The 15,927-nt window shown below is 41.8% G+C and overlaps 1 protein-coding gene across 3 annotated transcripts in view; it reads right to left on the minus strand.

The window, feature by feature from the left end:
• The window catches only part of Hfm1 (helicase for meiosis 1), an 80,910-nt gene that overhangs the window by 9,954 nt on the left and 55,029 nt on the right, over positions 1-15,927 (minus strand). For all 3 annotated transcript variants that reach the window (XM_051170520.1, XM_051170521.1, XM_051170518.1), the window contains exons 25-33: positions 14,969-15,054; positions 14,369-14,452; positions 14,125-14,282; positions 12,540-12,643; positions 11,867-12,013; positions 5,889-5,969; positions 5,072-5,187; positions 3,233-3,312; positions 2,107-2,213 (exon numbers count right to left, since the gene is read on the minus strand). In XM_051170520.1, the coding sequence (XP_051026477.1) occupies positions 2,107-2,213; positions 3,233-3,312; positions 5,072-5,187; positions 5,889-5,969; positions 11,867-12,013; positions 12,540-12,643; positions 14,125-14,282; positions 14,369-14,452; positions 14,969-15,054 (963 nt within the window). The remainder of the gene's footprint in view (positions 1-2,106; positions 2,214-3,232; positions 3,313-5,071; positions 5,188-5,888; positions 5,970-11,866; positions 12,014-12,539; positions 12,644-14,124; positions 14,283-14,368; positions 14,453-14,968; positions 15,055-15,927) is intronic.

Genomic DNA, 15,927 nt, shown 5'->3' on the forward strand with positions numbered 1-15,927 from the left:
GAATCTATTTCTGGCTCGACCATTAATTAGGTATGTGATTTTGGGCAAGTCATTTAATCTCTTGGAATCTTGGCTTCCTTTACTGTAAAATGAGAAATTGCACAAAGGTCCCTTCCAAATTAAATTTTATGATTCAAAAATGCTTTCTCATATAATTTCTAATACTTTTTTCTTTCTCTTTTTGTGAAACTGGAACACAGATAATAAAATTGTTATGCTTTTCTTAGAACATTATCAATACTTAACATATGTTTTGACAATAAAGACTAAAATATGAAAATTATAGTAGGCATACTTAATTACCACCATTAATAACACTAGATTTTACTTTATGAGCTTTATAAGCATTATGTCATTCACTCTAAAATCTAAAGTCATCAGGTAAGAGAACTGTGATGAAGGGGTAAGTACACCCTGAGGGTTAAGAGAACGGCAGACCTGGAGAGGCTGTCTCTAGGCCCTGCCAGGGTCGCTGTCACACAAGGCTTAACATGAAGGGAGACAGGGAGGGAGAGGGAGGGAGAAAGACAGAGTGGCTCATTCAGCACAGCAAGAACGCAGATATCACTGAGGTCAAGGCTTTGGCCTCACTGTAGGCTGGAGTCTAGGTAACGACAGGAAGTGGCATGGGAACTGTGAGCGTACAAGGAAGCAGTCAGAGGGAAGCGTGGCTCGTACAGGAAGAGAAGAGGCAGCGCAGCAGCGTAAGGAAGAAACAAGCCAGGGCTGTGGGTTTAACAAACACAAAAAGTAAAAGGCTGAAAATGTTAAACTCCTGTTTTGTAATGATTAGTGGGTAAATTAGCTGACTGCCCAGTAGCATTAGAAACGTGTCTGCTCTCACACTGGGCCTAGTGGTCTCCTGAGGGTGGCACACGCTCCTGTCCAGGATTATCCGTCTAGTTAGTTATGCATCTGTTTGTTTACTTTGACATGCTGGGATCAAGTCTCGGATGCTGCTAGACACGCACTGTACCACTGAGCTGCATATCCGGCTACCTAGGGTCTCAGACTGTGACCACAGGAAGCAGAGCAACAAGAGGATGCCAACGGCAAATGCAAACTGTTTTCAGGCAACTCCAAATCTCGCCATTTCATTTACATTTACAAACAGGCACGTGAGCCAACAGCGCACAGAGCAGGGCTATTTCCCATGTTAGCAGCATGAGCCGTGGCAACAGCACTAATAACACAAGGCTGCAGAGCAGCGCTGAGGAATGTGTGTGTTCTGCTACAGGCTCAGGGACTGGAAGGGCTCTGTGCCTCTCACACTGGCTTACATCCTCGTGCTATCTAGAGACTGTAGGAACGGGAGAGGCACTAATGGTGAATTATTTTGGTACTTCATTTTAATTTTCTTTATACTTATCTATTTACCTGTGCCTAAGTGTGTGTCATGTGCCACGGTGTGTGTGTGGAGGTCAAAGGACACACGCAGAAGTGAAGCCTCTCCTCCCACCAAGTGGGCTCTGGACCTAAGTCACCAGGCTTGGCAATATGCACCAGTGCCCATGAGGCCATCTCACTGGGCCTGAATACTTTCATTCTAAAGATTAGACTAAGACCAAAAGAAGTTAAACAATATCCCAGTGTCACACAAGTGTATCAAACTGCACTCCTTTTAGAGCCCTACAATTACTTACATCCCTGAAGATAGTCATCATTTAATACTTTGTTCATGGAAGAATGTCTAGTTTTTCCAGTTCCTCCTCACATTTAGAGATAGTTCTTTAAATAAAATAGTCAACACTTTGTAGGGAAGATACCTAAAAAAAATCTTTGGCACATAGACAGGCCTGTAACCCCAGCAGCCAGGGCACAGGCAGATCGCTGTGAGTTTGAGGCCAGCCTGGTCTACAAAGCAAGTCCAGGACAGCCAAGGCTACACAGAGGAACCCTGTCTTGAAAAACAAACAAACAAACACCTTGCCACAGAGCAAGACAACTTGAAATAACCTAAGAATTTGAAATTGGTTCTATAACCCAAGAGAAAGCTGTGGCCAGTTAATATTAGTAATCCTTTTAGATGCTGGGTTTTCAATTAAATGGTTTGTTAACCTTCGTAATATCAAACTCCCTGGCAAGTCAGTAGCAATAGCAATTTACCTTTGCCACGACGATATTCATATGGTGCTGGCTGAACTTTTCCATAGGTTTCATGCTGATCCCACTGTTCCAATATTGGCAATCCAGAGGTGCTTAAATATTCTGACCTTTATGAAGATAAAGAAAATAATAAAAAGGAGGATTAATAAATGGCCTCAGAAACTACTTATTCATATAAATAAGAAAGATGGCTTATTTACTTGGTAATTCTGTGGTAAACTGTAATCAGTTTGGGCAGCAAAGGGTAAAGACAAGTGTTTGATGGAAGAGACCAACGTTGAGTCATCTTTACATGCCTCAGTAGACACCCGGCATCATCACACAGTCTTTAAACCTACTGCCAGGCAGGGAACAGAGTGGAGCTCTCTTCAGGTCTGTGAGCTGGGCTTCTGACTGGTCAGCTCCTAGCAGACAGAGCTGACAGCTGAGGGGGATGGAGGGAGGAGCATCACTTTCTCCAGTGAGGCAGCACTGGTAAGCTGTTCATGCTCCAGTAAATAGTCTCCCACCTGTGCTTCTTATTAACTGTCTCCTGCTTATCAACGGGGAACATGAGGTCAAGTTTTAGTAATAAAATTACATAAGCACCATACATTGAGGCACACGTTACAATCTCAGCACTGAGAAGTTAAGACAACAGGGTTATGAGTGTGAGGCAGTCTGGACTAGATGATGAATTCAAGGCCAGCCTGGGCTACGTACCAAGATACTGTCTCAAAACACCAACCAGTGAATAAATGATATAAAATAGCGTAAGATAAAATTATTTTATGAGCCAGGTTGTTATGAAGATCAAAAGATATACTGCACAAGCAAAGTTTCACATTATAAAGTGTCTTTCACATCTAAGGTATTGTTAGCACGGGATGCACAGCTGTAAGAGGGGAGGTTAGACTGTGTAGCCAGCATGGGCTCCGTGTAAAGCACAGGACTTCCTTCCCTTAGAAAGCTGAGAACCAGGGAGAATATAAGGGAAAGAGGAGATCCACGCAAATACTCAAACCCTTGTGACAGTGTTGTGATTTTCATTGAGTGGTCAGTGACTAGCCCTCTTGGATTGGTGGCTCTCTGGAGGACCAGCATTTAAATTAGCACTTTACCTTAGACATTAACATTGCACTTATACCTTGATACACTGGAAAGGGAAGGCCTTGGAGTAAAACCAAATACTTTAAGGTCCACATTTTGATATTTGTTCATCTGTATCTGTTAATTAAAAAAAATGTCATTCCAAGTTCAACTATCACTTTCACAAATAAACCAAATAATAAAATTACTGCTGGTAAATAAAGCCCAAAAATCAATGAATTAAAGGAGTCTTGGACAAGTTCTCAACTCAAGTATTCTTCTCAGGCCCTTCTTAAATATAGACAGTTTTCATGGTGTTTTTTTGTTTGTTTGTTTTAACTTATCCGTCTCTTTTTGGTCTAAAAAGATCTTTTGCCTTCCATGGCTTACACGATCATCTTTCTATGGGTGACTCTCAAGTTTATATTTCTCTTTCAGCTCGCTTTCTCCTCTGGTTTTCAGTTATAGCTAACTGCCTGTAGGACAGCTTTATGTCGATATCTTGCTTTTTGTGGTATTGGAAAAGGAACCCAGAATATAAATAAGAATGCCCCCTTAGGCTCATGCACTTGAAGGCTTGGTCCCCAGCTGGTGGCCAGTGTAGCCTTGCTCTCTCCGTTTCATATTTGCAGTTCAAGATGTGAGCCCTCAGCTTCTGCTCCAGCTGCTATGCCCACTGCCTGCTGCCACACCTCCCACCACCTCTCTGCTGCCACACCTCCCACCACCTCTCTGCTGCCACACCTCCCACCACCTCTGCTGCCACACCTCCCACCACCCTCTCTGCTGCCACACCTCCCACCACCTCTCTGCTGCCACACCTCCCACCACCTCTCTGCCACCACCAAATCCTCCAGACCTTTAAAATTTAGTCCATCGATCTTCACCACTATTTGCAGATTTGTACTCTTTACTCAACTATAAATTCAATGAGGATTGAGACTAAATCTGTCTTACTTGTCAGTATATTTTGGCACACAGACATATCTTAATTCTAATAGGGCAGAAGACGGAGGGGAGGGAGGATGGGAATGGGAGGATACAAATGAGGGGATAACATTCGGGATGTAGTCTGAATAAATTATAATAAATTAAAATTTTAAATTATAAAAAGATGGAAAGAAATAAGAATATGGAAGAAAAGTAGGAATGAAGAACAAAGGGAAAGAAAAAAGAAGGGAAGGAAGGAAAACATAAACTATCACATTTTTAAAAAATATTATTTTGAGACAGGGTCTCTCTCTAGCCCTGGCTGTCCTAGAACTTGCTCTGTAGACCAGGCTGGCCTCAGACTCAGATCCTCCGGCCTCTGCCGCCAGAGTGCTGGGATTAAAGGCGTGTGCCATTATGCCTGGCCTACAAAAATAATTTCTCAGATGCGGTGATCACTTTAAATCTCATGACTCTATTTCCCAGTGTTCCCTTTATTTAGCCTCACTACAATCTTTCATTGTATAAAAGCCCTACCAAGAGGCTTTTCAGGGTATGAGAACTGGGTCTTAAGGAAAGTCTATTTGCGACTAGCCTACCAAGCAAGAGACGCTCACTTCTTCATCACGTGGAAGGACAGCTCTTGTTCATTTACATACTTAAGGGCAAGAACCCAAATGAACTTCAGAACTTCCCACCCAGCTCAAAGCCGAAACAGGGCAAGACTGTCCAGTTCCAACTGATGCTGAGCGAAGCCACGCTCAGACTCTCCTTCTAGTTCCCTGACTTAAATAGTCACCAGACTCAGGGGGGAAGAGCTAGACAGTCACGTTCCAAAAATAGATTTACGGATGGATTATAAATAATTTTGAAAACACTGGATACCTACGTCCCTAAGTCACGCACAGGACAGGTGACCTTTGCACTCCATCAGCTGCAGAACAAGGACAAACACTGTTAAACTAACCTTGAGTCGTTTAGCTGGAGGAAGGGAAGAAACAGCATTTCTGCTTTTTAAGTCAGACAAATATGAAGACATTGCCAACTCCTTAACTTCCGGCTTCTGTGCAACTCCAATCTTACCTATTAAAAGAAATTATATTTTCTTTTCTTGTTGCTTTCTTCACTTCACAATCCCCCTGCCTCAGCCTCCCAAGTACTGTATGACAAGACTTGACCAGGTGGCCAGTGGGATCTTAGATTTTTTTGTAGTATTCTTGTTTATTTTTGTTTTTATTATACTTTATTTACATTACAACCTGACTGTAATCTCCTCACTCTAATCTTCCTGTTCCCTCCCCCCTCCTTCACCCTGTTCCCCTCCCCTAGGTCTCTGCAGGCTTATCCAGAGGAGACCTGATTTTTGATTAAACAAAACAAAAGAAACCTAAATGTTTTCAAAGTGTCATATCTCACGTTTACTTTTTTTCATGTTTTTTTTTCCTCTACCACATAGGAAAACTATTTGGGTAGTTTTAAGTTGAATGATATAAATATTATATGCAGAAAATTAACATATAATTATTATTGACTAAAGATGTTTTTAAAACTCATTTTTTACTTTTAGTTATGCGTGTGTGCACGTGTTCACATGAGTGCAGGCATCCTTGAAGGCCAGAAGAGGGCGTTATGACCCCTGGAACTGAAGTTGTTGTTAACCGTGGGTGCTGGGGACTAAACTCTGGTCCTCTGCAAGAGCGAGCAGTGCATAACCCCTGAGCCACCTCTCCAGCCCACATTCCCCAAAGGCATTTCTAGTTTTAAATAATCTTAACAGCACTCACAGCAGTCATGTCCACATGTATGTTTATTTTTACAATGATGATTGCATTCTCGGTTCCCAGGCTTTTTGCAGGTAGCCATTCCTAAATTAACGTGAAAATGAAATACATGTGTTATTACATCTACTATGATAAGTTTAATACAAACACTTCGAAGCCACTCTTTTTCTTAGGTAGCAGCAAGAACATGACTTTCGTGCTTCCTCCACTGTTAAGCTACACAGCTAAAGGGTGTCCCTAGTGACCGCGGCTGCCCGCTGCTAGCCCTTCCTGCTTCCACGTGGAGCATCTCTGTCTACCCTCCTAAAAGCGCTTTCAGCTTCTCTAATATAAGTTGAACCACACACAGCAGAATATCAATAACAAATTTTATCCTTTCGGAAGCAAGAGTTAAGATAGGGATTTAAGACCTTGTTCTGTACTTAAGGCTGACCATTTTCAAACAAGCAAATCTCACAGCATTTTGATGACATCCTGACTGGTTAGTAGATAGGACATCATACATACTTAGTGACATCATACATACTTAGTGACATCATACATACTTAGTGACATCATACATACTTAGTGACATCATACATACTTAGTGACATCATACATACTTATGAACTACAAACAAATGCTTTAGGAACATAAAATTTGCTTCAAGAATTTAAAGAAAGGAAAGAATACTTCCAGCTTAGTGTCCTAAGCTATAACAATATCCACGTGTATAATTTATTTATCATGTATATATAATGTCTACTATATGTAGGCTTTGTGTTGTTTTTTCTGCAGTACAAGGGATTGAGCCTAGGATTCTGTGCATGCTAAGTAAGCGCTCTAACCACCGAGCTGTGCATTTCCTCAGCCGGCTTTTCCTACAATTTGTTTTGAAAAAGCATCTCACTAAGTCACCTGTGCTGGTCTTGAAGCCATGAGCCTCCTGCCTCAGTTCCCCAAGTAGAACTGCCACCAGGCATGCCAGAGATTTCTTGCTCTTAGTTCTGACTAGCAGCATTGAAGAGGGGAAACTATTTTAATTGGTCTTATAGGATAGTCAGGGTCTGGACAGGGACAAGGTGAAGATACTATAGATAGAGGTCGCTATAGTCCACGAGAGCAAACCACACACTGTGGAAACCTACACTTCTTTGCTTTTGCTAGAACACAAATTTTAAGTGACCTGGAAATATTAAAGAGCTTTGAAGTCTGTTACAAGCTTCCTTGGTCGTTTTATTTTTCAGTGTCACTGTTCAATTTTTCTCAAGCCACAGCCCAGCTAGATGCTTACATTATGTCTGTAGCCACCTGGAATATATGGATGAGGCTTCTCACTGCAAAGGCAGGTATCTGGTCTCTTTGAGGACTGAGCTGGTCAGGATGTTGGGTATAAAATGTCCTCCAAAAGGCTCAGGTGTTGGTCTCTGACTGGTGAGTCAGTCATTGCAGTGCGACTGATGTGTGCAGTTCCTGCCATCCTCAGCGGGCTAATCCATCCATGATGCCATCATGGGTGTGTGTGTTAAGAAGTGGGGTCTAGCTCCATAACTTTGTTGGAGGAACGGCTTTGAAGGACCTATCTTGTTCCTGGCCCCTAGTTGTTTTTCTTTTTAAAAAATGATTTATTTATTTATTATGTATACAGTGTTCTGCCTGTATGTATATGTGCCAAGAGGGCATGAGATCACATTATAGATGGTTGTGAGCCACCATGTGGTTGCTGGGAATTGAACTCAGGACCTCTGGAAGAGCAGCCAGTGCTCTGAACCTCTGAGCCACCTCTCCAGACCCCGTACTTGTTTCTTTCAGTTCCTAGATGCCATCAAGTAAGCAGCTCTATTTGACCACACCGTTACCCCATGGTGTGCTACCTCACTACAGGCCAGACTCTTTGTAGCCAGCCAGCATGGGCTGAAAATACTAAGCGGAAAGAAATCCTTCCTCTGTTGATTCAGGTGTCACAGTAACAAAACGTGTCTAATGTTACTTATCTTGTTGCTGTGACAAAACACCTGACAACTGGAGAGAGAGCTGCACTGCCTTTCAGAGGCCCACGCTCTTCAGTCTACAGAAGCCACGCTGAGTGGCTCACAACTACCTGTAATTCTCACCCCAAGGAGATTCAGAGCCTCTACCTCTGTGAGTACCTGTATTCACATGCACATGCTCACACACGAACACCTACACAAGGGATGGAACTCAGGTCCTCAGACTTGGCAGCAAGCCGTCCTCCCCAGTGAGCTCTCTCCTGACCCTTCTGATTTCCTGAAGCACTGCAATCACGCCTTGCTGGTGCCTTTTCTTCCTAACAGTGTTCTTTTCTGATGGGCAGAGTTAGACCTCATGGGAGGCCTAGACATTTTTTTTCTATTTTTTCTTCTGATTGTTGGTGTTGTTTTCTCATTTTGGAAGTCAGATTCCAGGCTCTGTCTCTTTGTCTATGTTTCCTTGGTTTCTGTTTTGCTTTCATTTAAATTGTACTTTGTCTCCAGGGTGTGCATGCATCAAATCACAGTTCTCTTAGTCTATTCCTGTTCTTTTCGTTTATGGCCTATTATTACATTTTATAGTAGCAATTTGATACTTAATTCCTAGGAGGCTGCTAATAAATTTATTACATGTAGTGGGACTATCTCACTGCATGACTCACATCTTCCTCCTGTATATCCACTGTGCATGGGAGAACTCTAACTCACAGCCCATGCTCAAACTATGGGCTTCATGCACAGGAAACCGGGAGAGCCTGTCTCTGCAGCCAGCTTCCAGAGCCACGCCTTGCAAGCATCCCGCCTCTTGAGCCAGGGTAGCTGTGCTGACTCTCCCCAGAGGGCTCATTTAACTCACGCAGAGAAACAGCCTATTATGGGGAGATGAAAAGAGTAGGAGAAAATGCCTTGTAAACTGTTCTTTCCTCATAAAGCCTCTTAATCCTAGACTTCTCAAAGTTGCATTTTTAAACGCAGCCACAAGATGGCGCACCAAGGCGGTGCATGCACCTGTGCTCTCCTCTGGGCCTGGAAGCTTGACAGGGATTCTGGGGGCTCTCCTGGTATTTCAAGGCAGGTTTCCAAGGTCTTGCCAGGAGTGAGACATGTATGTTCTATCTATTAACAAAGTATTTTAAAAGACATGTTAATCCCTGTTGGCCGGTGGTATAGTCTGTTCTAACGTCCCTGTGCTGTTGCAGTTTGAACGGCCTCTCTGGATGTTAGATACTGAAGCCTCCTGCGTCACCGTGTCAGGACCTATGTGGCCTTTGGTGTTGCTCAGTGCGTAAATGTTTTTACAATGCTTATGCCCTCTTGATGAATAGCTCCCTTTATTAATATGTGGCTAATGTTTTTCTGAGTGGTTTTGACTTGAAGTCAGTATGGAAATCGCTATGCCAGCCTGTTTGTGGCGTCTATTTGCTTGGTAAACAATAGATTCTAAATTTTAGTTGCCTGTTCAGTTATATGAGTTTCTTGGGGACAAGGGATAATTAGATCTTAGGTTTTTTGTTTGTTTTGTTTTGAATTAGCTAGTCCTTATGATGGCTTGGTTATCAATTTGACATACCTGGGAAGAGAAAAATCTCAGTTGAGGAACTGTCTCCATCTGAGTGGGCTGTGGGCGTGTCAGCAGGGACATTTTCTTGACTGACATATAATAGGGCCAGCCCACTGTGGGTCTGGGTATGTAAAAAAAGACATCTGGGTGGGAGTCTGGAAAGGGAGCCAGTAACCAGAGCTCCTCCAAGGCCTGGCTTTAGTTCCTGGTAACCCTCTTCCCTAGAGGATGGCCCGCAACCTGAAAGCCAGCCAGGCTGGTCCTTGCCCCAGCTGCTTTTGGCTGGTGTTCCGTCACAGCAACAGCAGCAAACTAGGGCTGCTGTCTTCCCGTGGGTAAGCAGAGGCTGCTGTCATCCACGGTGCTGATGATGTTTGTTTCTGCTGCGCTTGTTTTGTTTTTGATTCTCTCATTTCTACATTTTTAAAGCATTTCAGATAGTGGAGGGTTTGCTATTACTAACGATTCTATTGATTGCTGTTCTGGTTGGCTGGTTTATTGGTAATTATTTTCTTCCTCTCCTGGGCGTATTGGATGCTTGCTGGTTTGCTGTACTGAATGTGGTCACTCCCTTCCCAGGTCCCTGGGGCTCATCTGTGTTCATATGAAGTGTATTCTTTCCTGTGTTCTAGTGGGTGAAACTGTCTTTCTTATTCCTCTGTATATACTATTCTTTTAAGAATTTGTCTGTATTTCTGGCTTAGTCAGCATGAATTGCCTTAGCTGTGTTTGTCTTGAAATACTCCCAACCCCCGCCCCCCCGGGGCTTTAATAGAGTACTTTGCTGACAATCTTGATGGTTGTTAGCTATTTACTTTCAGACTTGAAATATATTGTTTTATGCTTTCCTGGATCGATGTTTAAGGTTGCCGATGACAGATCTAAATATTATTCTAATTTTTTGCCTGTTTTTCCCCCTACAGCTTTTAGTATTGTTTTTTATTTTTGACAAGATATCTTGACTATGATAAATCATAAGAAGTTTCTTTTCTGGTCAAATATATTTGGGGTTCCAAGTGCTTTCTTTGTTTAAATCTCCACTTCATTCTGTAGTTTTAAATTCTCAGCTATAATTTCAGTAATAGATGTCTTATCTACTTGACATTATTTATCCTGTAGATTCGTAGGTTTGGTCATGTTCATCAATGCCTGCTCCTCGTCCTCTGGCCTGGAGCTTATTCTTCTGCTTGTTCTTGTCTGCAGCAGATGGGTTCTGCTGGGATTTTGTTTGCTTGTTTGGTTTTTTTCCCCTAGATTTTTATTTTTTAGCATCTCAATCTCCTTGCTGATTTTTCCCCTATATTTTAAAAATTTCCTCCATATTATTGATTTTTTCATCTACTTTGGTAACTTTGTTGTCTAAGTGTTAAATTGATTTTAACATTCTTAGTTAGGTCCTGAATTAAATTCTTTGTCTGCTAATTTGAGGCTTTAGTCACTGATTTTTAGCCCCTCTCTCTTTCCTTTCTGGTACTGAGAAGCCACCAGTCTGCAGGGGTATTACAGTGGAACACTATCTCATATTTTAAAGTTTCTTTGTTGTGCTTGGCGTATCTTCTGGAGTTTATGTGTCCTCTTGTTTGCAGAGCCTTGTCCTTGTCTTTTCTATTTTCCTAATGTGACTGTTCCTGGTTGGGTTGTCCTCACTTGGACTTACGTTCCGTGGAACCCTTGACTTGCAGTCCTCCTGTTAGCTCAGTTCTGTCTACCAGGATGTGGCAACAAGCGCCACCAGCTTCCTGTAACTCACTAGCTCCTCCTATTGTGGCACTGTACGAGGACTGCTGAAATGACTAGAGCAAGCCACAAGGACTCAGGAGTGCACTGGTCCACTGAGGTAGCATCCAGACGTACGTAAGTGTGTACCTCGTGGCTGTGAGACAGTAATGGGAACATCACGTCGGCCCAATAACAGGTGGCCTTAATTTTTGTGTGTAAAGTAAAGCTTTAAACATCTTTACCATTTACAAACTTACACTTCTGTTTCAGAATATAAAAGGAGAAAACTGAAACAAGGCATTGGGTACAGAGTAAAAGCTATGAGTTGGCTCCTTAAGGCGGCTAACCAGTACCTGGGAGTTCATTACCCACTTCAGTCTACATCAGTGTGTGCTTAAAGTTCCTCACAGCAAACCGTTGGCTTCCTTCCCTCTGGCCTGCCTTGTCAAGCCTGACTCCCACTACCACTGTTCTCCCAAGACACCGGTCCTACAAGTGCATTGCATCTGAACAGGGACAGTGCACATCAAAACAATCACATAACTTGCTGCCCAACTATCATCCTAACTTGAAAACTCTGAACCACAAGAGAGAACCCCTACTACATATCGTTAGTGCAGTGTGTTGTTATTATCCGAGTGCAGACAGCAACACTGTGAATGAAGCTATCTTGTAGTAACGCTCCTCCCTGGTCATATTAATGTAAAGCAAAAATTAATAGTGCTATTTACCTTCACTGAATCCTGCTGCAGTGGCTCCGTCTGCATATTTAAGACGAGAAACACCTGTTTCTGATTTTCTTTGCACAGCTGTTTGATTTACAAACTTCCTGGGTCCTAAATAAAAGACTGTAAATTTCTGCTGAATATCAAGACCAACTGGAAAGAGAAAAAGATGTATACAAATACTTATTAAAATCATATTAAGTCAGAGGCAGGCAGATCGCTGTGAGTTGGAGGCCAGCCTGGTCCACAAATCGAGTCCAGGACAGGCAAGGCTACACAGACAAACCCTGTCTCGAAAAACAAAAAAAACCAAAAACAAACAAACAAACAAAAAAATTAAGTCTTAACACAAGGATATTTCATATCTCTTATGATTGTAGCACTAGAGCTAAGAAGTACAAAAGATTAAAATATTTTTAAAAGAATAAAATATAATAAATAAAAATATACACATCTATCTTAATAAACATTTTTAACTACTATAATTAAAATTTAACTATCTTAGAAAACAAAGGATTATAATAAACAAACAATTGAATTATGTTATCTAAATATATGAAATTTCCCTCAACATTTATTCATAGTAAGTATATTTTTTGACTCCGCTAGCATAAAGAAAACAATTTTTAAATGCTATCACATTTTTGTATTGATATGTTCATTACTTCAACTAACTTACCATAATCAGAACTAATTAGATTTATGCTGAGATCTTCAGATGTAAGTGCTCTCTTCACATCAATTTTCTTAGCCCAATTTCCACTTTTTAACAAAACGGAATCCCTGAAAACCAGTAATGTGTGATTTAACATGATCCAAACACTAAGTGAAATAATATATTGATTTCAAGGACTAGTTTTTCTTAAGACAGGTTCCTCAATAGTAGTAAACAATTACTGAAAACTACTTTCACCAAATTATGAGGAGGAAGAATAACATGTCAGTGGACATTTTTGTTTGTTTGTCTCCTCACACTTGCCGTGTAACTAAGAACGACCCGGAACCTCACCCTCTTGCGTCCACCTCCCAAGTGCTGAGAGTGTAGGTGCGGACGATCACACATGACAACGGACCTAACTTGACCAAAATTATTTTAGCAACAGTTTATCCTAAGTTGCACAATATTCATTTGAGGCCAGATAGAAATAAATAGTTATTATCAATAAGACAAAAGTTGCTTCTGAATTAATACCACTTAAATGTGGCTGTGCACAAGTTATAATTATTTGTGAGAAACAACTTCAACAATCTTATATTAAATTTTAAATAGTTTGTGTCTACTACTGACATGGACCAACAAAGCCGTTTATTATGGAACTGAATCCATCCTCAGAGTCCCCAGGAACAAGGGTTGTACAATGGTGTGCTGACTGAAGGGGAGCAGTTACTGTGACAAGAACACCCTGTTGCTGCAGCTCCTGTGGCAACCTTGCATGCATCCTCCTGTACCTGACAAGGGAGATTCTGCTTTTAGGGTCTCTGCTGTTCCTACACTTAGCACTGCAGTGACAGTGAGTGCAGGCTCTGGTGTGAGAGTCTTAGGGTCAATCTAGACTTCATTCTCAACTAGGTACTAGCATATGTGACTAAAACCTCTGTCTCAATCCCCCCCACAAAACATGAATTATGACACACCTATCTCATACAAATATTACGTTGTTCAGTATTTGGAGCCTACTAAGCAGTAAAAAGGACCAGTAACCACTGGAACTGTTCTCTTTACAGTTTACTTATGACACTATGAAGGAAAAATAGTAACTAGAAAACCCTGCAGTGAAAACTATAAATAGCTTAGCGGAGAACTAGGCACATGGAGGAGTCTTCCTCACGGCTGACCTGGTTGTCTGTAATGCAGCAATGTGGTAATGCTGGAATGGAGTTACAGTTGCTGTTTATGCATTAATTTGGAGAGAGGGGTTATATTCTGAGTGGAGTAGGTGACTGCATTCACAGAGAAGTAAAGCTATAAATAAAGAAAATCAGCACAACCAGCACAGCCCAGAGCTGTCTGTCCTCCTGTTACACACTCCTCCATGCTGACAGATTTTATAATTTCTTCTTCTAATTCCAAATAGAATGACCTAAAGCAACACACCCTGAGTTAGTATTATCCTTTAACAGACAAAGGAAAAACCTGCCCCACTGTTACATCATGTTACTGTAATTTAATTTGTTATGTGCTGATCTAATTACTGTATCATAGTAAAAATTGCATGTACGATATATTTAAAAATAAAACAAGTAGCTATTTTATAATTACTCACAGAATTTTGTGCTTAAAAACGACTTGATTATCTGCATCACCTATGATTAAGGTAGTATAGTGAGAGTCTGGTGCTGTTCTTTTAGTTTGCAGCTGTTCAAAGTTCCTCAATATAACGGTCACGAGTATTTCTGCCTTGGTATCACTATATCTTGCAATCTTCAAAAAAAGAGTAAGTATAAAATGCTTTAACGTCGTCTTGCTTTACTGTAAAAGTCAAACCACTGCAGAAGGAGAGTTCTCACCTGCTCCACTTCAAGTTCATATTTCGGTAGATGCATCACAGCTTCTTTTATCTGGGTTCCGAACGGCGGGTGTCTGCTTAAAACCTAACGCATTTATACCATTACACTCTTGCCACAAACACTGAAAACTCTTATTGAAATATTTCTCAGAAGTCACAAATGTAATAGGTTTCTCACCCCAAATCTCTGTAATTGAAATACTTACGGCTACAAGAAGAAAATGTGTTTGTGTGTGATGCATATGATCATATGTGTACATTTCTAGTGTCTGTGCACATGTAAGGAGACAGTGTCCTCACGCACGTGGCACCCCCTGGCTCCACTAAAACACATGACCAGCAAGCCCAGACCCTCCTGCTCACCCCTGAGTGCTGGGGTCATGGGTGTGGCTCTGGGTCTAGTTTTTGACATGGGTGCTGAGCTGTGTCCTTGGATCCTCTGGCTGTGACCATGCTTTACTGACTGAGCCCTCAGCCATCTCCACTCCAACGGTTTTAATAGAAGTGAACACACACACACACACACACACACACACACACACACACACACACACTGGGCAAATAGAACCCAGTAGTGTTAGGAACAAGAAATACTACATACCAGCTCAAGTTCTCTTGCGTTTACTTCTTCTATTTTTTTAAAAGAAGTCAGACCTGCATTTACCATGGTATTTGACAATGATATGCCTGTGGAAAGTTAACCAAGGAACAGTTCTTAAGCCGTTTTAAAGACATCTAAACAAGCATTTAACAACTACATTATAAAGCATTTGTAGCTGAGGATGTGGCCTGGTGGCAGAGCACTTACCTATCATAGGTAAGACTAGGACCAATCCCCGGGGCTGCAAACATCGGTTAACAACCCCTTTAAACAGCTCTGTCAAATGTGCAGCAGCTGTGGTCTGCACGCTGCTGTGTGCTGCAGTCACTGTCCCTCACTGTGGCCTGCTAAGACTTGAAAGCAACTGGCAGCACTCTACCTCCCCGGCAGGTGAATGCATGAATGTGGGCTGCCTGGGTGCCCACACAGAGAGCAATCCAGGCGCCTCCCAGCCCTATGCTTCTTGTCTCTCCATGCGCTCTGCCTCACATGAGCGTCCCATCCTTTTGATGCCACCCCACAAGACCCTCCCCAGCGAGAAGCAGATGACTGCCATCCTCTTGAACACCCAGAAAAGCACGATAAACTACTTCTTTCCTTTGAAAGTTCCCAGCTTCCAATGTCTTGTTATAGCAACATAAAACTAGCGAATTAACTTACTTTTAAAATTCAGACTTTTAAAAGAATTTATATGTTTTATAAAAGAAAATCTTCTGGTCTACATAATGACTCAACCAGTAATTTTATTAAATGTGAAGTGTGACACCCCATTTTCCTACATTTTCACCCACTCATGGGAAATTGTCATACTCCTTCTCAAGACACAACCGTCTGAGTGGAGAAGGATGCCTGCAAGCCTGATAACCTCCGTTTGATCCATGGTACCCACGTGGTAGGAGGCAACCAACTCCACCAAGTTGCCCTCTGACTTCCACAAATGCACAGTGGCATGTTGTAAG

This window comes from Acomys russatus, chromosome 28 (genome assembly GCF_903995435.1).
Source record: "Acomys russatus chromosome 28, mAcoRus1.1, whole genome shotgun sequence".
In the NCBI taxonomy this organism is placed as follows: domain Eukaryota; kingdom Metazoa; phylum Chordata; class Mammalia; order Rodentia; family Muridae; genus Acomys; species Acomys russatus.